The sequence below is a fragment of the Oncorhynchus mykiss genome, chromosome 7 (assembly GCF_013265735.2).
Source record: "Oncorhynchus mykiss isolate Arlee chromosome 7, USDA_OmykA_1.1, whole genome shotgun sequence".
Classification (NCBI taxonomy): Eukaryota; Metazoa; Chordata; class Actinopteri; order Salmoniformes; family Salmonidae; genus Oncorhynchus; species Oncorhynchus mykiss.
In genome coordinates, this window is record NC_048571.1 from 20,380,457 (window position 1) to 20,405,646 (window position 25,190).

Genomic DNA, 25,190 nt, shown 5'->3' on the forward strand with positions numbered 1-25,190 from the left:
CTTGCTACAAATCCTCATTCCCGACATACTCCCTTGTGAAAAGCCAGGGTATATGTCCCAAATGGTACCCTATTTTCTACATAGTGCACTTCTTTTGACCGTTCTGGTAAAAAGCAGTGCCCTATATAGGGAATAGGATGCCATTTGGGGCAGGGACAGAGGTTCCTGCTACACAAGCAAATAGATTTACGGTATATTGCTCTCGTCAATGTCTTGTTGATCACGTTGTATACTGAACACAAATGCTCTACTGAACAGACTGAATATGCAAACATTTACTCTTGTAGGATATAACCAGAACATACATATTGGTTTATTAAATCAAAATATTATGAAATAGTTACAAATAGATAATAAACAATTACACATTTCACTTTAACCCTGCCCTGGTTTAGTTGGGACAAAAATAGTGCATCCACAGCTTCGCTCAATCTGTTGAGACGATTGGACCCTTCACTGGACAATGTGAACTGTGACTTTCAATTATCCATATGTCCATATCAGTTGCTAGCAGAGGGCGACTGACAGAGGGCATACTCTCTCCTGAACTTGGGGTAGATAAAGGATTGTGGTCAGCTCGCTTTGCAATTTTCATTTATAATCCTTTCGAATTTTGTCAACACCTGAACAAGCCGTGATGGTCTATTGATCGAAACATTGCTTAAACGAGATCCATTAAAATGGTTTGTGGACTATTCAACAATACCAGTGTGCTGGAGGCTGATTTTGTCAACAATTTAAAAAATAAAAAAAAGTTGTTCTTCAACTTTTTTTCTTTGTTTCTGTACCTGGATGTGTTGACTTGCATAGTATCTGCACTCAGCTCTCCCCTGAGCTCCTCTCGTCCATCCTTTCTGAGCCACATGTTCTCATTAAGACCAGTAGGCGTCTCATTATTCGTCTGTAGGCCCTCTGTACCCCCATCCCCCTGAGCTCCCTCTCACACCTCACATCTCCCTGCTTTACCCTGTGGCAGTCTGAGAGCCTCCACCCACCACTCTGAGAGGAGGTAAGGTAACGAGAGCTGGACGGCCATAGCTGCAAATCAGATTAAGGAAAATCCATGCGGCCATTTTATAGCAGACATGGTTGTCAATATTTCTCTCTCTGTCTCTCTCTGCAGTGACTGGAGTAAATGATTTCTGAGTTACAGTAAGTGTGCATTCCTACCCACGGCAGACTACATACACACGCGCGCGCACACACACACACATACCATCCCCTCTCTCTAGCATCTATGTCTGTGTTACGTGCCACAGGGTCTGGTGCGCTAGAGGTAATTTGGTTGAGAGGTTTACCGTCCCCCGAGAGAACCCAGGATGGATGACGCGAGTCTCGGTACTTTCTCAAATGATCTTATCTGAGCCCCGTAGCTCCGTGGAGGCTGGATGGTTCATGAGCACATAGTTTTTTAGCAATGATGATATCACAGACCCTGGACTCAGGATCACATCGCCATCACAAAAAGATGGATGATCTAATATCGCTGCTCTTCAGAAGTTTGAAGTGAGAAAATATGCTACTGGAACAGTCGTCCTTACACCCACACTGTTGTCTTCAACAATATTGAATACAAGAAACTAATAGCAGTGAAATGCTATTTTAACTACATCAGTCAGGCACCCCTGAGTAATGGTCAATAGTTGCTCTGTGAGGTTCTATTGTGGTTCTGGGACAATGAGGTGATATTGTGGTTCTGGGGTAATGAAGTTCTATTGTGGTTCTGGGGTAATGAAGTTCTATTGTGGTTCTGGGACAATGAGGTTCTACAGTGGTTCCGGGACAATGAGGTTCTATAGTGGTTCTGGGACAATGATGTTCTATAGTGGTCCTGGGACAATGAGGTTCTATAGTGGTTCCGGGACAATGAGGTTCTATAGTGGTTCCTGGACAATGAGGTTATATAGTGGTTCCTGGACAATGAGGTTCTATAGTGGTTCCTGGACAATGAGGTTCTATAGTGGTTCTGGGACAATGAGGTTCTATAGTGGTTCCGGGACAATGAGGTTCTATAGTGGTTCTGGGACAATGAGGTTCTATAGTGGTTCCTGGACATTGAGGTTCTATAGTGGTTCCAGGACAATGAGGTTCTATAGTGGCTCCGGGACAATGAGGTTCTACAGTGGTTCTGGGACAATGAGTTTCTATAGTGGTTCCGGGACAATGAGGTTCTATAGTGGTTCTGGGACAATGAGGTTCTACAGTGCTTCCGGCACAATTAGGTTCTATAGTGGTTCCGGGACAATGAGGTTCTATAGTGGTTACGGGACAATGAGGTTCTATAGAGGTTCCGGGATATCAAGGTTCTATAGTGGTTCCGGGACAATGAGGTTCTATAGTGGTTCCGGGACAATGAGGTTTTATAGTGGTTCTGGGACAATGAGGTTCTATAGTGGTTCTGGGACAATGAGGTTTTATAGTGGTTCTGGGACAATGAGGTTCTACAGTAGTTCTGGGACTAGATGAGTGGACAGGTCCCTACCTGCAGGAGCAGGTCTGATGCGGGTCGGACTCGCTGCTGGAAGAGGACACTCATGGTCCGGTTTTGTTGCTCCAGGTCAAACACTCTGGTCCGCAACTTCAGACACTCCTCCCTTAGATCCTGCATGGGGAAAAACAACAGAGAGTTATTACAGACAGAGGTGTGAACCTTCAGTGATGTGTGACTGTCCTAATATGGACACCATAAAAGGTGATTAGTTAACACGAGATAATGAGGTGTCTAAAAAAAAAAAAGTGAATGGTAAGATTAAGTTTTGAGCTACTGTATTGCATACATGTCTAACAACATCATTGGATCTAATAATAGTATAATTCTGAGACATTTTGATAACACAGTTGCTATGGAAACCAGACTCCTACCTTTTGGGTGAGTAGTGCCTGCACAACTTGATTGGCAACCTAAAACAGAGTGAAAAAAAGAAACAAGATTTATCCAAACTTTTTATGCAAGCTGTTTAGTGACTGACCATAATATGGTGGCTGTTATGGGTGAGAAAAAATGAGTGTGAAAGAAAGAAAGAAAATGTCTCCAGTTGACCCACGACCTCAACTCTAAACTGCCCCTGCCCTGTGCATGCCGACGCTGCACTCTCTCACTTCCCCTATTCCTCCAACGACATTTAATACACAAGTTCCACCGACCGCCTATCAAAATGATTACAGGCTTTAGTGAACACGACGTCCCAATACATTACAGCATTGTCCCCCCGTATGCCTTTCCTTGGAGGAGTGTGTTGATTCCTAAGGGGCCCAATCATCATAAATCTGACGCAGGGTGGCAGAGAAGGCCAGTAGCGGCCCGGCGAAGCAGAACAGATTGGAGCCAGACGCACTGCATGTCTTCATGATGTTTAATTGTCTTCTGTTGATCCTGTATTGACAGCAGTGTCAGGGCTGATATAGTGGCTTGGAGAGTAGGGGGTTGTGTCCTGAATGGCACCCTATCCCTTATATACTGCACTACTTGACCCTATGGGCCCTGGTCAAAAGGAGCACACTACATAGGAAATAGGGTGTCATTTGCGACACAGCGGTCAGTCGGAGAGAAGAAGTGGCGGGGTAAAGTACTGTTGTGCCTGGGCTTTGGCCGCAGAACGCCTCACACCCCTACCACTCTTTCGAGTTTAGACCGCAAAGCCCCATCGACTCCGACTCTGATTACAGCCCATTGATTACTCGTTAATTCACTGTAAGCACGCACTGGCTTTTTTCGCAGAGGTGTCCTCTCTCCCTCTATTGAATAAGGGGAGATGGAGTAAATATGACAAAGTGATGGAGCCCTGTGGGGAGGGATACAGAGCTGCTCCTGTAAAACTGAAGGGCACTAACTCAAAGAATATTTAATGATCTTCAAGTTAGAATCTAAATGACAACAACTGATAAATAAAACAACTCATAAAGGTTTTATAGAGCATTCATAGTTCAAGTCATACTACATGAAGTACGGCATAACAGTCCCTTACATCTGATGCATTGCCAAATGTGGCATAACTCACATTTACTAAAGTGGGAAAAAATACATATATATATAAAAAAAAATATCATTTTAAAAACTAACGTGAGTGGCCAGCATAAATAGCATACCAAACAGCCACCACTCTGCTTATGTAGAGATAATAATCCTTTAATAATCTTTTTATTTAAAAAATGTATCACTACTAAACAAGCCCAGAGTTCTCTACAGTTTCCAAACGCCCTGAGCCCATCGGCAGAGTTGTTAGAGCTGTGGAGATTTCTCGCATCACAACATGCTCATTAGTGAGCTAACTCCCCATCTTGAGCGACTACAGAAGGCAACACAACACCAGACCAGACAACAGAGCAGCACAGCCCTGGCTTTTTGAGGTCACGGAAGTGGAAAAGGCATTTGGTCTGGGCTCACCCCAGGCATTAGCCTCCAAGGCTCCAGAACGGTGTGGAGTTTCATGCAATATGCTTGGAGCATTGCAATGCAATTGTTGGACTGTTAAAAACACAGCTAAAGTATTGTTAAATCTCCTTTTATCCTACTCTCTCTCTTTCCCCCCTCTTTCTTTCTCCTTTTCTTTCTTTCATTCTCTCGCTTTCTCTGTCCCACCATCAATCTACGTTTCCCTCCTCCCCACCCCCACTCCCTCTGGCACCAGAGCCCAGATCTCAGGTCATATGAGCCCCAGTAGCTGGCACCACAGTGTATTAGACCAGTCTGTCCCTTCTGGCACCCGCAGGCCTTCAGCCTTCCCTCAGGGTGACTCAGCGTGCGGTCCTAGCCAACAAGCTCATTAATTGCTGTCATCCTGCTCCCTCAGGCCACCATTTACCCAGCTTCTCCCACAACACAGTTTGCCTTCGGAACGCCAAGTACCTCTTCCTCCATAATCACATTTCCTGCTGGAGAGGAATTACTTTGGAATTGCATTCATGGAATTTGAGAGCATGAAAATTGTAAATTGAGAAAAATCTCAAAAGAAAGTCAGTAAAGGTAGAGAAGGATACTGGAAAATAGTGCAGTATTTGTAACATTTTTGATCAGTAAGATCTTAAAGAAAGTCGCTAAAGGTAAATAGGAAAGTATACAACTCATAATAAGTCACGGAATAGGACAGAACAGGGAAGAAATAACACTCGTTCCTGAGATGTAGGCTATCATTAGTGTGGTGAAAAATAGATTTGCCTCACTGAGGTTGAGGGCTGAGTGAATAGAGTGAGGCGTGGACTACTCACCTCATCCAGACAGTGCTCATACTGCTCCCTCTGGCTCTCATTCTCCTTGGCCAATACTGAGTTTTCCTCCTGTACAGCAAAATGAAACACACTTAGTGATAACTGAAATCCACTGAGAGCTTGTCGTTAAAAGCAAGTTTGTATGCATCAGATTGGTTTATGAGTCATTTACCAAACAGTAATGAAGGAAGAGTTAAAGTAATTAAAGTAGTATATAAAGAAATACCAGGCGGTGCCTGCTAGTCAATTTAAAACAATCACAGGTGGTTATAGAACAACCAACATATAATTATCTACCCTGATTGACATACACTGAACAAAAATGTAAACGCAAAATGCAACAAATTTTGCAGTCCACATAAGGCAATCAGTTTATTGAAAAACATTCATTAGGCACTAATCTATGGATTTCACGTGACTGGGAATACAGATATGCATCTGTTGGTCACAGATACCTTTAAAAAAAAAGTAGGGGCGTGGATAAGAAAACCAGTCGGTACTGTATCTGCTGTGACCACCATTTTCCTCTTGACGAGCGATAAAGCTCCTTCTCATAGAGTTGATCAGGCTGTTGATTATGGCCTGTTGAATGTTGTCCCACTCCTCTTCAATGGCTGTGCGAAGTTGCTAGATATTGGCGGTAACTGGAACACGCTGTCGTACACGTTGATCCAGAGCATCCCAAACATGCCCAAACATGCTCAACGGGTGACATGTCTGTTGAGTATGCAGGCCATGGAAGAACTGGGACATTTTCAGTTGTACAGATCCTTGCAACATGGGGCCGTGCATTATCATGCTGAAACAGGAGGTGAAGGCGGCGGATGAATGGCACAACAATGGGCCACAGGATCTCGTCACGGTTGCTCTGTGCATTCAAAGTGCCATCGATCAAATGCAATTGTGCTCGTTGTCCGTAGATTATGCCTGACCACACCATAACCCCACCGCCACCATGGGGCACTCTGTTCACAACATTGACATCAGCAAACCACTCACCCACACAACGCCATACATGTGGTCTGCAGATGTAAGGCCGATTGGACAGCTCTGGTGGACATTCCTGCAGTCAGCATGCCAATTGCACGCTCCCTCAAATCTTGAGACTTCTATGGCATTGTGTTGTGTGACAAAACTGCACATTTTAGAGTGGCCTTTTATTGTCCCAAGCACAAGGTGCACGTGTGCAATGATAATGCTGTTTAATCAGCTTCTTGATGTGCCACACCTGTCAGGTGGATGGATTATCTTGGCAAAGGAGAAATGCTCACTAACAGGCATGTAAACTAATTTGTGCATTTTAGAGAAATAACCTTTTTGTGTTAATAGAAAATATCTGGGATATTTTATTTCAGCTCATGGAACATGAGACCAACACTTTACATGTTGAATTTATATTTTTGTTCAGTGTAGATGTGAAATGATACTGAACATGTGGCCAATGAAAATATTGCCAAAGGCATTTGTAGTCTCTCCAATCTGTTTTCATATGAAAAACTATTGATGAAACAAATCAAATGTGCTTTGTAGTGCAAGACTACACTGCCAGAGAACAAGATAAAAACAAGAGAGGATTCTCCGGAGGTGGAAAAGGTCAGGTGTCAACCATAAGACCGGGGCCAACTAATAAAAACCTGCAGAAGTATCTCACAGTGAAAGGTCAAGGGGATTGAAGTTATGATCCTGAACTTTAAAAGGTACAAGTAAGAAGTTAGGTAGAATGGGCTAGAAGGGGCTAATGTGAATATGTCCTTGTTTTAGGGTGGGAGGAGGGGGGGGGATATTGCTTCACCTTTTAAGGGAGAGGGGCTATTGATCTCCTCTGTTTCTAGTTTGTCAAATGGTCCGGGCAGGCCATATTAGAAGCTGTCAACATTCGGTCCGGCTAGCTCACCTCACTCGCCACGTGCCCTTTAGTACAAACAGCCTTCGATTAAAACCCAGGCTAAATAATTGCACCTAACATATTCCCCTGCCTTAATTGAAATGGCACGGAGCTATAAAAAATGAGCAACTTTGAGACGTACATGAAAAGCCCTTTACCCCCCAAAAATTCACTTGCACTATTACGTATTAATATTAGTAAAGTAAAAGCTCCTAGTGAAGGTGAACAATTACCCAAAGGTTGCATATAAGCATGTTTTCTGATGTTCTTATCGTATTCTTTGTGTTGGTAGTAACTGGTCGAATCATCATTTCTCTGTAGAACAAGCGGTCGGAGAGAAAGAGGAAGTGACGTGCTGTATTGACAATATCGTTGATTTGGGAAGTGATGTGGGAAAATACGTCTACTTCCGTCAAACTGAGCCTCTCATTACAAATGCACCCACGACGACTGCTGAACCTTTTCTGCTTGCATTAAAAGCATTTCAGATACTTTCATTGTCGTGCTCTTTGGCCATCTCGCATTGCAGAACGTCCCGGAGAATGTCTAACATTGCAGACAATCTAACAATACAAATATTATTTGAGCCTGTGAGGGGGAAAAAAAAAGAGTAGACTAGTTGAAAAACAATATTTTGTACAGCCGCGGTGCATAGTCAATATTACTGTGAATGAATGCAGTGCTCGGCTGCGATGCGTTATCAACAAATGCTAAACTAAATAAATGTCCCATGTCAGAAAAAACATTGGGGATGATTGATTGATTGATTGATTGATTGATTGGGGATGAAAAGAGCAACTAAATCACGTAATAAACATGTATTCATATTAGCACATCCTGTCAATGTATTGCTCCTACAGCTGCTGTAATTAAAGCATACAACTGCTATTGCCATAGATTTTGAAACATATCAATTATGCATGCCATTATAAATGGCTTTGTATAGAATAGAATACATGCATGATCATCCATGATTAGAGTTCCCATGATTAGAGAAGTAATTTTTTCTAGAATCATGGATGTATTTTTCTTGTAAACTTCAATGGAAGGTAACTAGCTAGAGAACAGAGTTGTAGACAGCAGGAGTTTTTGCTTCTGGCTCACAGTAGGTTTGAATTGGGGTGAGGAGGGCGGAGAAGGGAGGAGGGATTGTATGGACAGGGCTAGAGCTGGCTGCACCACAGTCAGTTCTCACTCGGCCCGTAATTGAACAGGAGTTAGAGCCAGCCCTGCACTGAGACCAGAGTGCCAGCTGTCCTTCTGTGACGCCTGTACACCAGGCCTCCTTTCCCTGGCACCCGGCTGCCAACTGTGCCAACCAAGCTGCATGGGCACAACGCTGGGCAATGGGCATGCACACTTGCTCAAACTGCAGACAGTCACCCAAGACCCAGTCACTTGCCTGCTCTGTCTTCCCATGGAGTCTCTACAACACTTACTTGTGTGGAAAGCTAGAAGCATTGAGAGTTGAGCTGGAATGGATGAGTTAGGTACAGGTATATAATTTGCAGCGGTAACTTGTATTCCATCCTATGTCCGCTCAAGATTAATCCCAACTCATTTTGTCCTTCCACCGATTGTCTAATCAGTCAACGATACTACTTCCATTAGCGTTTTTTTGGGGGGGTGGGGTGGGGGCATAAAAAAATATATAAATTAGAGTAGCAGCGTTAACTGATCATTCAAGCATCTGTGAAAAGAATCCATGTTTTTTCCCCTCCCAAATTTTTCTCAAAAGGATTCAATCTAAGTAAGCACCATTTATAAAGGCATAGCATGCCCACCGTGGTAATGAACGATATCAGTTGGGCTGGGCTGGTGGGGGGGAAATAGAAATGGGCGCCCTTACTTAGTGTCATCACCGTTTACACATAACAAAAGGCCAGTGATGTATTGCCTCGCTGTTGTTTTAGCCGGTTCTCTTCTGGAGGAGCATCCATCACGGATGCAGCGGGACGGAAGGAAAAGGCAGATACATTTAGAATGTAGCTTTTTGGGGTAATACGGGTCGCTTCCTCTGACAAATCACGAGACAGGCCAGCCATTATTTTTCTTTGACTGCAGGGAAGATAACTTATACAGTGATAGAGGAGCCATAAAGCAACAAGCAATTACACTGCATTTTGTTGTAATTAGCCTTAACTGCAATTTCTGTCTGCGTGGAGTTAGTGTCACCGTTAATAATGTCTGTAGAATGTGCCGGTTTCTTGGGTACTTTATTATCTCTGGCAGCGTTTTCTCATGTCTGAGCTGTCCATAGTGGCTTAGGAGAAGACCTGGGTTCAAGTAGCATTATTCCTTTTTTTTAATACTTTCTCTACACTTGATTGAGCTTGGTTGAGCTTGTTTCGCTGCAATGGGACCAATGGAGTAGTCCCAAAAGCGCAAAACCAAACCTTTCCCATTGGGCACTCCGGTAGGGGCTCTATAGCGTAATTAGGTGGGTCTCTGAGATTAATTCGATTAAGTCTTAAAGACTTAGCCCCTTCAATTGCTGAGGAGATCTGAAAGCCTGGTGTGTCAGTTTAGTGGGTATACTGTATGGTCGGAAACAATCAGAATCAGAAGGATTACTCAAAATGGATTTCTGACTCAACTGTTGCTAATGCTAAGAACAGAACACACAGTGGAACAGCGCTATGGAAGTGAACAAAGACAGTTGTAAAGGCCCCAAGTCCCGAAACCTGAGCCCTCCGTGGAGCGCTTTGCTCTTCAAACAGCAGAGCACACAATACTTTGATAAGGCCGTTATGCTCCAGACTGCAAACATAAGAAGGAGAGCTTGGTCGCAGAGGGAGAAGCGGACGAGGGAGGAGAAGAGAAGAGAGGCGGAGCCATGTTTTGAACTGTACCTCTAGGGTGCGCAGACGCTCCAGAAGGAGCTTTGTTTGGTCCTGAAACTCTTCCGCTCGGCTGATGTCTGCCAGCAAAGGGTCTCCAGAAGACGGCTGTGGGCCGCCACCGCTGCTGTTCTGCTCCAGGCTGTCACGCGTCTTCTGCACCTCCTCCGAGAGCTTATCCTGATAGACAGACGAGAGGAGAGAGAGACAGTGAGAGAGAGAGAGCAAAAGAGAAATAGAGAGAAAGGCAGAGAGAGAGAGAGAGAGAGAGAGAAAGAAAGAAAGAAAGAAAGAAAGAAAGAAAGAAAGAAAGAAAGAAAGAAAGAAAGAAAGAAAGAAAGAAAGAAAGAAAAAAAGAAAGAAAGAAAGAAAGAAAGAAAGAAAGACAAAGGCGGGAGAAGGAGAGAAAAAGAAACAGAGGAGAGAGAGAGGGAAAGAGGGGGGGGAAAAAACAATTCAACACCCAAAACATCCCCTAATCCTTAATCGCGTTTCACTTGTATTTCCAAAGAGTGGCAGTGACCTTGAGACCTCTCCATCTTGTCCGCCGATAGAGGACCCCACACCCCTCTTTCTCCCCCCCTTCACACCCTGCCTCAGTCTCCAGCTGTGACACTGATGCACAGAGGCGGAAATTAAAAGCGAACACAATAAAATGATGGGGTCCATGATATCCCCAGGCCCGCTGGGCATGGCTCACCAAGACAGTCACAGACGAGACAGCATCCTGACATTGACTAGCTAATTAGGTACTGTACATTCAACACAGGATATAGAGTACTGCTAAAGGAGGATATGGCAAGTGTCGCCTGTCAATTATTCTAAGTATTTTCACACTAACCTAGAAGTCAAGGAGGGATTTTCTTTCCCTCTGATGTTACTATTCAAATAAATGATATCATGATACGTTGGTCTTAAATCAGTACACCACGTTGTTTTGTATGTGATATTGAGACATATGAAAACCATAGCATAGCCTGTTGTTAAATCGAATATACTGTATTTACAACAAACACCATTTTCCTTACAATTCCATACAAAAACCCCTACCAGTGGGGATTTATGATGGATTTCCTGCATCCAAAACAAAGTAATGTGCCGATAATATGGAACGCTTAATCCTCACTGGACTAAACCTGGCATTTATCATTATGCATTGAATGTTCTTTATAAAAAAAAACACACACACACTGCTCCTGGGGTGATATAGTTGCCATGAATCCTAAATGTAGGTACATTTCAATAGGAGAGATTGGGACACCTTTAAATACTCAACATGCAAGGCTTAGTCTGATCGAGGAGGTCACCGCCCTTTCATTTGCAACATCCATTTCACAAACGCTCTTATCTTCATCCTATTCCAAATCTGATCAAGGACCAGGAGAGGGATGAAACTACAATTGAGCTGGGAGTTAGATGTCGTGTAAACCTCACCACATGCCTATAGCCAGCCAATGAGCTTTGCAATGCAAGTAAATGGACCCCCCCCCCCCCCCCCCCAATTTTTCACCTTAAAATCTCACCAGAGCCTTTTGTTGTTATCGCCTGATGTACACCTGTGCACCTTTGTTCAATGTTTCATTCAATCCTTCTCTTCCCTCCTTGACAGTTAATTGTCAAGTCTGACGATTGGCTTTCACGGTAGCGCGGCGGACGCAGAGAGCCATGGCTAGAGACATTGATAGATGAGGTTGAGTCCTTGCTAGCGCCGCCATATCCAAATGCATCCAAATCAAGTCGTCCCTCCCTCCTGAACATGAATTGGAAATGCTGTCCTTGGCAACCACTAGCATTATGTTTTGCTTTGAACTTTTAAAGGACTATTCCAATCTTGACTAAAACATGACACTCTGTGGTAGTAAAAAAAACAAGCATTTCTTATTGTACAAGTTCAGGCCGTTCCTGCCTGTTTGAGTGAGTATTATTTTGTTTGGTGCATAATGAATATGACCCATATCTCTCCCCCAGTAATGGTACCATTAATTGAGAGCTTGTTCTTATTACCACAGCCCTGTTATGTCTGATTGCTTGCTGAGCATCTGGTCACAGTAGGTACAGTCATCTCGGTAACCTAACATATGTCTCTCTCCACATGTGTATGTTTGCTGCATCCATTCAAACAAGCTCGAGCGAAATCGATCCCCCACACTGGCACACGTTAGAGCGAAATCGATCCCCCACACTGGCACACGTTGACAGATTCTAATTCCATGTTTAATTAATCCACTCAGGTTGATTCATTCTGGGGCTACTATTATTCTGTATAATACTCATCATTTGAATAATCACAGGGTATCTGACAATGTGGAAATATGGTCCACCGCTGAGAGAGAGAGACTTTTGCGATAAAAGACACCCTATTCCTGTTATGCCTAGTGCTATGTACTCTATGGGCCCTGGTCAAAAATGTTGCTCTGTATAAGGAATAGGGGATTCAGCCATAGGGTTATACTCCCTACGTTCACCCACAATAAATCTAGCTAATGCATCTATTAGGCTTAATGAAATGTATACCGCCATACCTCCATTTCCCATTATGACGCACATTTTTTACACTTCCTGCCTGTTTTTTTTTACACTTTACCATTTATGATCGGTTTCTAAAGGCATAGCATGCCCGCCATACTAATGGATGGCTTTATCTTTTATAACCACGTAGCTAGTCATCACTGGGAGTCCAGAAGTCCGAAGAACGTTTTGCATTTGAGAGATACGTACAATGCACTTAGGTGAATTCGCTTACTTATTGTTAACGCATTTGGAAATTAAAAAGTGGAAGCTAAATTACATTTCAAATGTGGCATAAATCATACAAGACATGACCTCCATGAACTGTAATGGTATGACCTTTATCAACCTCCCCTAACAGTAACACAACCGAACTGCTTCTAGCTCGCACAGTTCCACTTTTTTTCCTACGATGCTGTTTGAAAGGTCACTTGGGCATAATTAAATGAGCGTAATTTCACATGGATAATTAAAGGACCTTCTGTGTCAATAGTTCTGTGAGATACCTTGAGTATCTAAGGAACAACACAAACAAAAGTCCACACAAGAATATACCGTAGCTTTTTCTTTGCAACTCTGCTTAGAAGGCCAGCATCCCGGAGTGCAATGCATTGCAGTGCATTGTACGTATCTCTCAAACGCCTCTTCACTGTTTCTCAAACTAGTCACACTAATGTACTGTACTTGTCCTCTTGCACACCGGGGTCTCCCACTCCTCTTTCTATTCTGGTTTGCGCTGTTCTGTAGAGGGAGTAGTACACAGCATTGTACAAGATCTTCAGTTTCTTGGCAATTTCTCGCATGAAATAGCCTTCATTTGTCAGAACAAGAATAGACTGACGAGTTTCAGGAGAAACTTGTAATCGAGCCTGTAATCGGACCCACAAATGCTCATGCTCCAGATACTCAACTAGTCTAAAGAAGGCCAGTTTAGTTGGCACAGTTTTCAACTGTACCAACATAATTGCAAAAAGGTTTTCTAATGATCAATTAGTCTTTTAAAATGATAAACTTGGATTAGCTAACACAACGTGCCATTGGAACACAGAAGTGATGGTTGCTGATAATGGGCCTCTGTACGCCTACGTAGATCTTCCATTAAAAAATCTTCCATTTCCAGCTACAATAGTCGTTTACAACATTAACAATGTCTACAGTGTATTTCTGATCACTTTTATGTTATTTTAATGGACAGAAAATGTGTGTTTCTTTCAAAAACAAGGACCTGTCTAAGTGAACCCAAACTTTTGAACGGTAGTGTATATTAAACACACAGTTGAAGTCGGAAGTTTACATACACCTTAGCCAAATACATTTAAACTTTGTTTTTCACAATTCCTGACATTTAATCCTAGTAAGAATTCCCTATTTTAGGTCAGTCAGAATCATCACTTTATTTTAAGAATGTGAAATGTCAGAATAATAGTAGAGAGAATCATTTATTTCAGCTTTTATTTATTTCATCACATTCCCAGTGGGTCAGAAGTTTACATACACTCAATTAGTATTTGGTAGCATTGCCTTTAAATTGTTTAACTTGGGTTAAACATTTCGGTAGACTTCCACAAGCTTCCCACAATAAGTTGGGTGAATTTTGGCCCATTCCTCCTGACAGAGCTGGTGTAACTGTGTCAGGTTTGTAGGCCTCCTTGCTCGCACACGCTTTTTCAGTTCTGTCCACAAATTTTCTATAGGATTGAGGTCAGGGCTTTCTGATGGCCACTCCAATACCTTGACTGTATTGTCCTTAAGCTATTTTGCCACACCTTTGGAAGTATGCTTGGGTCATTGTCCATTTGGAAGACCCATCTGGACCAAGCTTTAACTTCCTGACTGATGTCTTGAGATGTTGCTTCAATGTATCCACATCATTTTACTCCCTCATGATGCCATCTATTTTGTGAAGTGTACCAGTCCCTCCTTCAGCAAAGCACCACCACAACATGACGCTGACACCCCCATGCTTCATGGTTGGGATGGTGTTCTTTGGCTTGCAAGCCTCCCCCTTTTTCCTCCAAACACAAGGATGGTCATTATGGCCAAACAGTTCTATTTTTATTTCATCAGACCAGAGGACATTTCTCCAAAAAGTATGATCATTGTCCCCATGTGCAGTTGCAAACCGTAGTATGGCTTTTTTATGTCAGTTTTGGAGCAGTGGCTTCTTCCTTGCTGAGCGGCCTTTCAGGTTATGTTGATATTGGACTAGTTTTACTGTGGATATAGATACTTTTGTACCTGTTTCCTCCAGCATCTTCACAAGGTCCTTTGCTGTTGATCTGGGATTGATTTGCACTTTTCACACTAAAGTACATTCATCTCTAGGAGACAGAACGCATCTTCTTCCTGAGCGGTATGACGGCCGCGTGGTCCCATGGTGTTTATACTTGCATACTTATGTTTGTACAGATGAACGTGGTACCTTCAGGTGTTTGGAAAATGTTCCCAATGATGAACCAGACTTGTGGAGGTCTACAATGTTTTTTTTCTGAGGTCTTGGCTGATTTCTTTTGATTTTCCCATGATGTCAAGCAAAGAGGCACTGGGTTTGGAGGTAGGCCTTGAAATACATCCACAAGTACACCTCCAATTGACTCAAATGATGTAAATTAGCCTATCAGAAGCTTCTAAAGCCATGACATCATTTCCTGGAATTTTCCAAGCTGTTTAAAGACACAGTCAACTTAGTGTATGTAAACTTCTGACCCACTGGAATTGTGAGACAGTGAATTATAAGTGAAATAATCTGTCGGTAAACAATGTTAGGAAAAATGACTTGTGTCATGCATGCAAGTAGATGTCCTAACCGACATGCCAAACTATAGTTTGTTTACAAGACATTTGTGGAGTGGTTGAAAAACAAGTTTTAATGACTCCAACCTAAGTATATGGAAACTTCTGACTTCAACTGTGCATGTGGGGGAACGGTAAAGATTCAGACAATTACATTGATGGAAGCCACAATATATCTGCATATAAATAATAGTAAGGCCACTCCTAATTGATGGTGAATAACAACAACTTATCCTAATGCATGGTCTATGTGTTACCAAACAAAGTATTTCTCCTACACAAGCCTCTACGGTTTGGTTTATAAAGAGCAGGAAGGAGAGCCCATGTTGGAGGAGTGCTAAGCAGTGCTGTGTTACCTTGTAGGCCTTCATGATGTCCACAGTGTCCACGGCTGTTTGCTCCAGCACCCCCTGGTTCTGCAGCAGCGTCCGCACTGTCTCTTCCATCCTGCACATGCACACACACACACACACAAACAGAGGGGGAAGAAGAAGGGGGAGATTGGTTTAGGGCCAGCGACACAAGAGGGGACGGGTGGGTTTTGGATCATACCCCAGTCCCTTTCCATTACAGTACGTGGTACACCACACGATGTGGTGCTGATTGGGTACATATGGCGCTAGGGAGGTTCACAAGTGCATCCACTGAAGCAGAGTGTTGACTGACTGCCTCTGCCTCAGTGCCTCTATGGGACTTGCGATACGGTTGTGCCTCAATTTTTGTGCCAAATAGTGATTTATCTCAATGCAAACCAGAGACTTTTACCCCACAGCCTACATCAATATGCTACTCCTCACCCCTGATTCCTATATGAATCCCTACAATGGCGTTACCTCTTGTTCTACATTCTCCCCTGGCCTATTCCAGGTAAAAAAAAACACATCCAGTGAGAGTTGACCCTTTAGGGAAATTGTCTAGGATAGGGCTCCCACCATTGACCTGGCTGTAAATAGGCCTACAAGTCAGAGTACAAAGAGATGGCGCGATGTAACCACTGTGACATTTCAGGAGACGAATACCATTGTGGAGCAGGGAGAGAAGGCCAGACTTTGATAAACGAAGACGAATTCCAAATCATCACAGCCGACACAGCCAGCGACATGTGCCAGCGACACGTGCCAGCGACATACAGTATCAATGGATACAGCCAGGGACAAAGCCATGGCCTTAGCCAGGGGACATAACCATCGATTGACAGATGGGTGAGTCATTTGCAATTTTAAATGAAATGTTGAAATGCCATTTCTAAGATAGTAGGCAAAGAGACAGCAAAACGACAGATACCTTGATGTTGCAGTAAACAGCATTTAGGCAACCTACTTGTCTCTCACTGAATTCCCTGTCAGTGTCAGTCACCTTTAAGTGGTGACACTTCTGATCATCCATTCAACAGTGACAGTTGACACTGTTAATTGTTCAGGCTTAACACACTCTGGGGAAGACAACCCAGCCACGTTTGTTTTGTTTGTTGTTTGTTCTTACATCTGAGCTCAGTGAGATTTTGCCCGTTTTCCCATTGCGGTTTTCACAGTTGAACTGTTGCACGAAGGCAAAGCCATGGCTTTAGTGTAGGCAGGGCTGTGCTCTGCCATCGGTAGCGGCCACACCATCTGGCAAACTGAGTTGGAAGCAGGAGAAAAGCTGGCTATAAATCAGGCCTAGCTAGCTGACTGACTGTCTGACTGATTGACAGGCTGAGTGAGTGGTCAGGTCTATGGCAGATTGCTGTAGCCCACCGCTTAGGACACTGTCCTTAATCGCTGTGGTCAGGGATAGGGGGTGTGGGACTGGGACATTGTAGTCAGGTCAAGGACTTTGTGACTGAATGACATGCTAGATTAGTATGGTATTGGAAGTAACTAACATGGTGTAACTGACTCAGAGTTTATTGACTTAACATTAGTTGGGAAACAAATATGGCTGAGCTGAAATACACTGGGATTCAGTCATCCTCTTCACAAACATACCGGTGTGTCTACAGTATGACCAGGGTCATGATTTATTTACTGGTCAGATCATGTCGTAAAGAATAACTCCTGATCCTTACTTTGATTCACTAGATGAATAGGAGAGCAAAGGCATTATTTACCCAATATTTACATTGATACCATATTATAAATGTTATAAAAAAATATTTTTGAAATCCTGCTTTATCAAAACAACTTTATTTCACTATTTCATTCCCTCAAGATCTTTTCTTCCCTCAAAAAACACATTCAAATCAAATTCTCCACATTCTCCGCCACATTACCAGACAGACAGAACATCACTGTGTAGAGAGGCAGTGGTCTGACCCCGGTGACCTCCACATGGCTAAATGACAGGATGATGGGGGCCTTTGATGTTCCTCTCCTCTGGCTGGCCTGTGTTGTGGATGAGGACTAGGGGCTCTAGGCTGGAGGTCTGGTGGCTGCGGCTAGCCAGGACTTGAAAGGGTCTCTGTGTGTTTTTTAATAGGGGCTGATTCAGGGCAGATCATGAGAGCACATGGTGTGCCTCAAAGTCCCAACCAGCAATGCTGGACAAGCCCAGGCTCAATCTCAAATATACAGCCTGGCCAAGAAAGATGGGGAGAAACAGTCCCCTCAGTACATACGCACTTACACACACGCACACAAAGACTTCCAGTGCCGATTGAGGGGAATGACTTCAACATGTGGTGGATTCCCCAGACTGTTTGAAGTCACAGGGTCCTGTATGTGCACCATATAAGCAGAGAGAGAGAGCAGAGGGGGATAAAGGGACCATGGATATGAATGGAAGCCACTGTAGAGTGGTACCAAAGTCTGACTTCATAATACATGCTGAGTTACAAGGTGCCTGACTCCATACTGTGTGTCACGCCCTGGCCATAGAGAGGCTTTTATTCTCTATTTTGGTTAGGCCAGGGTCTGACTAGGGTGGGCATTCTAGTTTCTTTATTTCTATGTTTTCTATTTCTTTGTGTTTGGCCGGGTGTGGTTCTCAATCAGAGGCAGCTGTCTATCGTTGTCTCTGATTGAGAACCATACTTAGGTAGCCCTTTTCCCACCTGTCTTTGTGGGAAGTTGACTTTGTTTAGGGCACATAGCCTTTAGCTTCACGGTTTATTTTGTAGTGTTTATTGTTTTGTTCGGCGTCATTTGTATTAATAAAAGAACGCAGCACCTTGGTCCTCTTCCTTCAACAGCCGTGACACTGTGACTGTCAAAATGCTATTCTATGAATAAGGAATGCCCAGGACTAGCTGTAATGCTCTGCTGAATAGCTTTTCTAATAGTTTGTTAAATAGTTAACCTGTAGCTACCCTGAATATCTGCATACTGTATCTGTTGACTCATCACATACACTGCTGCTACTGTTTACTATATGTCACTTTATCCCTATCTATAACAAGGCACCTTTCCCAGGGACATGAAACAAGCTAAAGTTATACCTCTGTATAAGGAGATAAAGTCTGACCCTGGGAATTATAGGCTTGTATCTAACATCAAAGATCCTGGAGATAAATGTACATGAGCAAATGTATGAATATGTTTTAACAAACAGGGTCTAATGTATGATTTTCAGTCAGGTTTTAGAAAAACATACTCCACTGATTCATGTCTACTTTACTTGACTGACTTCATCAGGAAATAGATTGATGAGGTAAATCTGTGTGGAATGGTACTGCTTGACCTACAGAAGGCCTTTGATACAGTTAATCACTGTCTCCTAATCTCCAAACTGGAGGTGCTGGGGTTAAGCAGTATCCCTCTAGGCTGGGTAAAGTCCTATTTATCAGGAAGGGAGCAAGCAGTAGAGGTTAATGGTTCACTGTCTCAGTTAAAACCAATGAGTTGTGGCGTTCCGCAGGGGAGCGTGCTTGGGCCTCTGCTGTTTTTATTGTATATTAACGATATGAAAGATGCTTGTTCTTGCTGTCTTTTTCTTTATGCGGATGACTCTACACTTCTGGTGTCTCACAAAAGTAAAACTATGTTGGAGAGCATACTTAGCACAGAGCTTACTAACATTAGCAAATGGCTTGGAGATAATAAGCTATCTCTGCACTTTGATCCAGACCTAAATTGTGTAGGTCATCTGAAATCAGAGTGGAGTTAGGGGGTGAGGTGCTGACTACTAAAACCTCTGTTAGCTACTGGGATGTATCCTTGATGGAAGCTTGGAACGTGTGAGCATGGCCAATAAGGTGCTAGGGAAGGTTAATGCCAGCACTTAATCCCAGGACATTTTTGGCTAGAAAGTCCAAGCTGCTTGATAAGGACTCCATGAAAGTGCTAGCTACTGCCCTCATTCAATGCCATTTTGACTATGCTAGTACTTCCTGGTTTGGCGGCTTATCTAAACTTATGAAGGGGAAGCTCCAGATAGCCCAGAATAAGCTGATCAGGGTAGTATTGAAGGTGAGTCCACATACTCACATAGGCAGGAGCTGCTTTCAGGAACTAAACTGGCTGCCTGTTGAAGCTAGTGTGTCCCAGATTCAACTAGGTTTGGTTTACAGGAGTATTTATGGTTCAGGAGTAATGCTGGGAAAGGTACTTTCTTGTATACTGGAGCCTCAGAATGGAATGAGTTCCCTCTGCCCATAAAAGCAACGTCCTCTCTGGACAGCTTTAAAAATAAAGTAAAAATATGTTTGATGTCTTCTGTGCCCATATGAATAACCCCTATGATGTAACTGGAATGATGAGATAGATGTTCTTCTTCTCTGTTTTTGATGAGATAGATGTTCTTCTTCTATGTTTTTGTTTTATTATTTCACTGCCATACTGTGTTTGATCTTGTCCAGCCATCTTGTCTCAAGAGGACCACAATGGAAATAAGTCCCAGACTTTATTGTGTGTTATCCTCCATGATTTTATTAATGTGCATGTATGGCTTTTAAGTTTTATGTGTACAATTTGATTTGATTTAATGCTATGACATGTCGTAATGCTATGACAGTTCATAAAGCTATGACAAGTTGTAATGCTATGACAAGTCGTAATGCTATGATAAGTACCGTAATGCTATGAAAAGTCGGTATTCTATGACATGTCGCAACGCTATGACAAGTCGTAATGCTGCCACATTGGCATTCAAAAGCTACATATGAGAGGAAAGCCAAACAAATCTTTCTCAGGTGTTTTTTCAGCTACTAACCTACAATTTACATATGACACATCTCATCCCTCATCACCATACATGACTAAAGTAGATTAATGCAGCTACACACACAGTGACCTGAACATAAAATGTAGTTCTATTGTCTCTGTAAACTTGAAAAGGTGAGTTCAAGTTTAGCTCCCATTCATTGTAACCACATTTCTCCCTCCGATTCATCTGGGGGGAGCATCACAAATAGGACTGTCTTGGACAATTACCCCTGATAATCACATTTTGATGGTGTACTGATTAGGAATTATAGTGTTTTCTGAAGCTATTTAGCAGTAGAATTGGTGAGGACAGGGGAGGGAGATCCGCGAGGTTGTTTCAAGTGCTTAATGCTTTTGACGTTTGTATTACATTTTGTATGGTTTTATATGTAATCAAATAGAGTGAGAATGGTTTCAAAGATTCTGAGTGTTTATTTCATTTATCTCTAATAATAAACTTGGATTAGGATCATAACTGTAATCCATCGACAATTTCAAAACATCCTCAAGTCGCACATGTGCTGTATATAGTGTGAATATGATATCACTTCAATTCAATTTACATAGGGATAAAAAAAATAATCAGACTCTGGCCTAACAACTTGAGCCATTAACCTTGTCTATTATACTAAATGTAATAACATTGCCATTTAAAATCTGTTGGGAATTTCCTATTTTCGTGTGAAACACTTATCAACTCCACTAGATGTCAACCCAAACCATTAGCGCTGATAACAACCTTTGTGAAAAAAGATGCGAAAGATTATTTTTTTTGTGTGTAGAATCAAAGCTTAAATCTGTGTCCAAACAGCCCTTACTTAATGTGGTTACAATCTCATTGGTTGTAAATGACCTTCTATTGAGGACCTCGCTGGAGAAAAGGAGGGAGGAAGGGAAGGATGGAGGGAGGGAGGGATGGATGGATTGAGGAAAGCAAAGCCTGACTCGTTTGACCCCCAGACTGCACCAGCTGAATTTCAAACACGTCGGCAACAGCCAGGAAGTACAATTAAGTCTCCAATCAATTTCCAGGCCCAGGTATAAGTAAAACACACACACACACGCACGCACGCACGCACGCACGCACGCACGCACGCACGCACGCACGCACGCACGCACGCACGCACGCACGCACGCACACACACACACACACACGCACACATAACTTCAAGTAAATACAATGGGGGAAGGAAGCCAGATGTCTGAATGAGCTGAATGAGGTGTGTTTGACAAGTCGTCAGAACATGCAAACCATTGATGGACCAAAATGGCCTGGTAGAGGTAGAACACCCTGTGTGGCGGTCTCCCCTGCGTCCTGTGTCTCACATTACTCATGTCTCAGCCACTTTCAGATGGCCCGAACATTGAAACACAGATTTGCAGCTTCCTGCCATTAAAGCCATGAAAACGTTCACCACCGCCCAGACTTCAAATGGGACGCCATTTTATCACCTGTCAATGACAACGATCAAGCGCTATTCCGGGTGTGGAACGGATACTAGTAAAATTAAATGAATTCTCAAGAGGTACCTCTAACAATGCTTCATGCACAACCAAGGATTTAGCAAAAAGAATGACACACACACAAACACACAGATCTTTAAACGCTCACACGGATCAGATTGCCTCAGTCCGACTTACCCCATGTTGCTGAATTTGGGTCCATTCTGGTTCTTACAAACATCCCTTCTCCTAAACAATGCCACAAACACCGTGCACACTTCCCTAAGCTCCATGGGGACAAGCAGACGGATCAGCCAGCCTGCTCTCAGCACTCAGCTCTCAGAGTGTCATCGGATGACCCAGACACAGATCAAAATGTGAGTCCACTAAAATAGGCCAGTCAAGAATCATACAAGCCTGAGTGCTTTTCCCATCTAACAGACACTGCCAGCACGTTTGGTTGGTCGTTCGTTAGCTGGCCGCTGCGTTGGAATCATGAACCACACACAACCTGCCAGCCAGTCTCAACCAGTCTCGCTTTCTATGAGGTGGCCTGCCTTGTGGTGGGTTATTATCCAATCCCAACGCTGTCCCAATCAGGACCATAGTCTGGTAAGGGAAGAAGTCCAAAGGGAGGGAGAAGTAAAGGGGGAGGGAGGGAAACCCTTTCCCATATGTCCCATGTGAAGCCTGAGCCAGAGGAGGACAGCCCCTGCTGCGTAGACGCTAGGCTGCGGCTAGGCTACGACCAGGGATCAGGTCTGTGGCCACAGGGGGGAAGCCAGGATAGGGATCACTCAGCCTGGGATGAGTGTGAGGGATGGATGGATGGACAGCAGACATGGAGCTTTATTGGCTGCCAGGGATTAGGGAGGCTGAGTTGAAACCAACACTTTCTATTGCTCTGTAAATCACTGCTGTGTTGTCATGGCAATACTGTACACAAGCAATAATAGCACAAATTGACAGACAGGAAGACAGACTGAAAGACAAACAGACTTATTTCTCAGGACACATATTACCATGATAGATAAAGAGTGAGACCACGAGCTCATGGGTTGGATTGGTCTACCTGGCTACTGCAGCCTCGGGGCGCATTGGGAAATGCCCTGGACCAGACTCCCACTCCATCAACACGGTATTGGGAGTTGAGCTCTCCCAAACCCCCATTAAGAAGGTTTGACAAAGGCACAATTTGAAAAGTCTTAGGGAACAATCATCAGGTTGTGGCTGGATTGGGGTCACGAGGGGTCACCATGACTTGATGGATAAATATTATCATTGCCTTATCTTTACCTGGCAGCAGCTCCAGGTAAACTCACCCAAACTATCCGACTCAGCATTCTTGAAGTTCCATTTTTCAGGTTGAACACTTTTTTCCACTAAATCTCCTCAACCTCTGTAAATGCATGTAATTGCCCGGCAGGGCGATAGATTAAGCTAAGCCACTTTTTTAAAATCCTGTTTCAAACTTTTGTTTTGTGTTTTTCGACCAGAATGGGTCATTGTAATGGGGACTCTACTGGCCTCTACCGTCTCCTCCTACCCTAGAGGGGACTGAGTGACCTGGACCCCTAATAAAGCTGACAATGAGACATGCATGGCGGGGAGGCAGGGGGACACCAAAGGGACGAGTGAGACAGTCAGAGGCCAGGCAGACCAAGGCAGTCATGTCACTGTTTTACAGCCTCCTGTTCTTCTGAGAGAGATAACGACAACCTCCAGGATGCTGCCACCATTTTCATTTCATTTGAGTGAAGTACCGTGTCACAAAGGGTACAATTCTCACAAACATGCGACCAAAAAGTCACTGCATGGACATATGGATAAGACTTGAGTTAATTCCTCTTGAAAACACAATCCTCTCGTTCTTCCACCTCTTGTCCCTCCTTTAGTTGAGGTTGGAGTTCAAGCAAATCCATTATGTTTTTTCCACATGTACATCTCTGGCCATAGGAAGCAGTTAGCAGTATGCTGGGAGCCAAGGGGCCCCATACGAGCAGAGGCCTCTAGCCCTCGGAGGCTCCCGGAGGATCTGTGATAGGGTGATAGGGTTGTGTGTGTGTGTGTGCGTGTGTGTGACTGCGAATATGCGTGTGAAGGGTAGCATGTGTGGCCCACATGCTGCACAGAACATCACTGACGGGCCCCAGAGGAGACACTTAGGGAGGATGACAGGATGAATCTGATTACTCCACAGCAAAACCAGGAGCACAGCTGTCCCCTAACCTCCTCAAACCTCCCCCTGCCTGGATGCTCCTCTTGGGGCATGGAGAGGAGAAGGTGGCCTGTGGTCAGGTTCTCTCCCCTCCACACACAACCTATCCCAGCTGAGGGCCTTGTACAGGCTCTTCTGTCATTCCCTATCATAAGCATCTACTGTGCCTGGCATTGCTGCTATGTAATGAAGTACAGGGTCATTTCAAGATAGATTTGACTCACATGTTGAGTTTAAATATGTTCATACATCTGTACAGTAATACCCAGAGACATATATTAAAAGATTTTGGCCAGGTTTTAGAGCGGGCGCCATGTTAACGCCTTTATTCTCAATATTTTGATGAGGTAGGAGAACGCCTCTGAGAATTCCCTATGAAATGACCCGCTGTAAACAATCAAAACAGATGTTCTTACTGGTCAGCATTTGGGATCATGTGTATCCAAGTCGGTACTGTGGACATCTTGATAGGTTTTGAAAACGATCCAAAATAAACAGAACAAGGCGGAAGCGTCCAATGACACTCGAGCAACAGCTATAGAGGAGAAAGTGTCGCTCTCGGGAACGTTCAGACAGAAACCTCACTGGCTCAACCTTCTAAATAAATGACTTTAGTGAGCGGCTATTAAGGCACAAGTGTCTCTATGCATTGACCATGTGTATCAGTCTACTTGCCTGATCGTGTGTTGACAGGTGTTCATATTACACCATAGACAGCTCCTGTGTGTCGTGTGTTGCCTGCCTTGCCTTGCTTTGCCTTGCCTTGCCTTGCCTTGCCTTGCCTTGCCTGCCTGCGTGACTGCCACAGACGAGTGCCACCGCCACCAGATCCATACAACTTCCATAAGGTCACTGCATATTCCATGTCACTGTGCCACAGGCAGTCTGCTGGTCTGCATCCTCCCCAGCGGCAGCCCTTTGAACAGTGGCAAGACAGGAAAGCCTTGATCATGTGTGAACCAACGGATGCCCTACTTTCACACAGGCTTGTAATCTGACCTCGTTTAGTACGCCTGTAAAATATCATCACAACCAACATGGTTAATCCGTAGCGGAAGGGAATTAGTGTGTGTGTGTGTGTGTGTGTGTGTGTGTGTGTGTGTGTGTGTGTGTGTGTGTGTGTGTGTCAGTGACTTAAGAGTGCAGATCAAAGTAGAGTATGTGTATCAACATGGAGG

General features: G+C 43.7%; 1 protein-coding gene across 7 annotated transcripts in view; it reads right to left on the reverse strand.

The window, feature by feature from the left end:
- Positions 1–25,190, reverse strand: part of LOC110527459 (nck-associated protein 5) — a 179,816-nt gene that overhangs the window by 42,905 nt on the left and 111,721 nt on the right. For 6 of the 7 annotated variants that reach the window (XM_036982868.1, XM_036982869.1, XM_036982870.1 and 3 more), the window contains 5 exons: positions 15,588–15,678; positions 9,943–10,110; positions 5,206–5,274; positions 2,863–2,901; positions 2,483–2,602 (listed from right to left, as the gene is read on the reverse strand). In XM_036982868.1, coding sequence (XP_036838763.1) covers positions 2,483–2,602; positions 2,863–2,901; positions 5,206–5,274; positions 9,943–10,110; positions 15,588–15,678 — 487 coding nt within the window. Of the gene's footprint in view, positions 1–2,482; positions 2,603–2,862; positions 2,902–5,205; positions 5,275–7,323; positions 7,405–9,942; positions 10,111–15,587; positions 15,679–25,190 lie in introns of those variants that run through there. The other variant, XM_036982872.1, reaches the window with a different exon arrangement.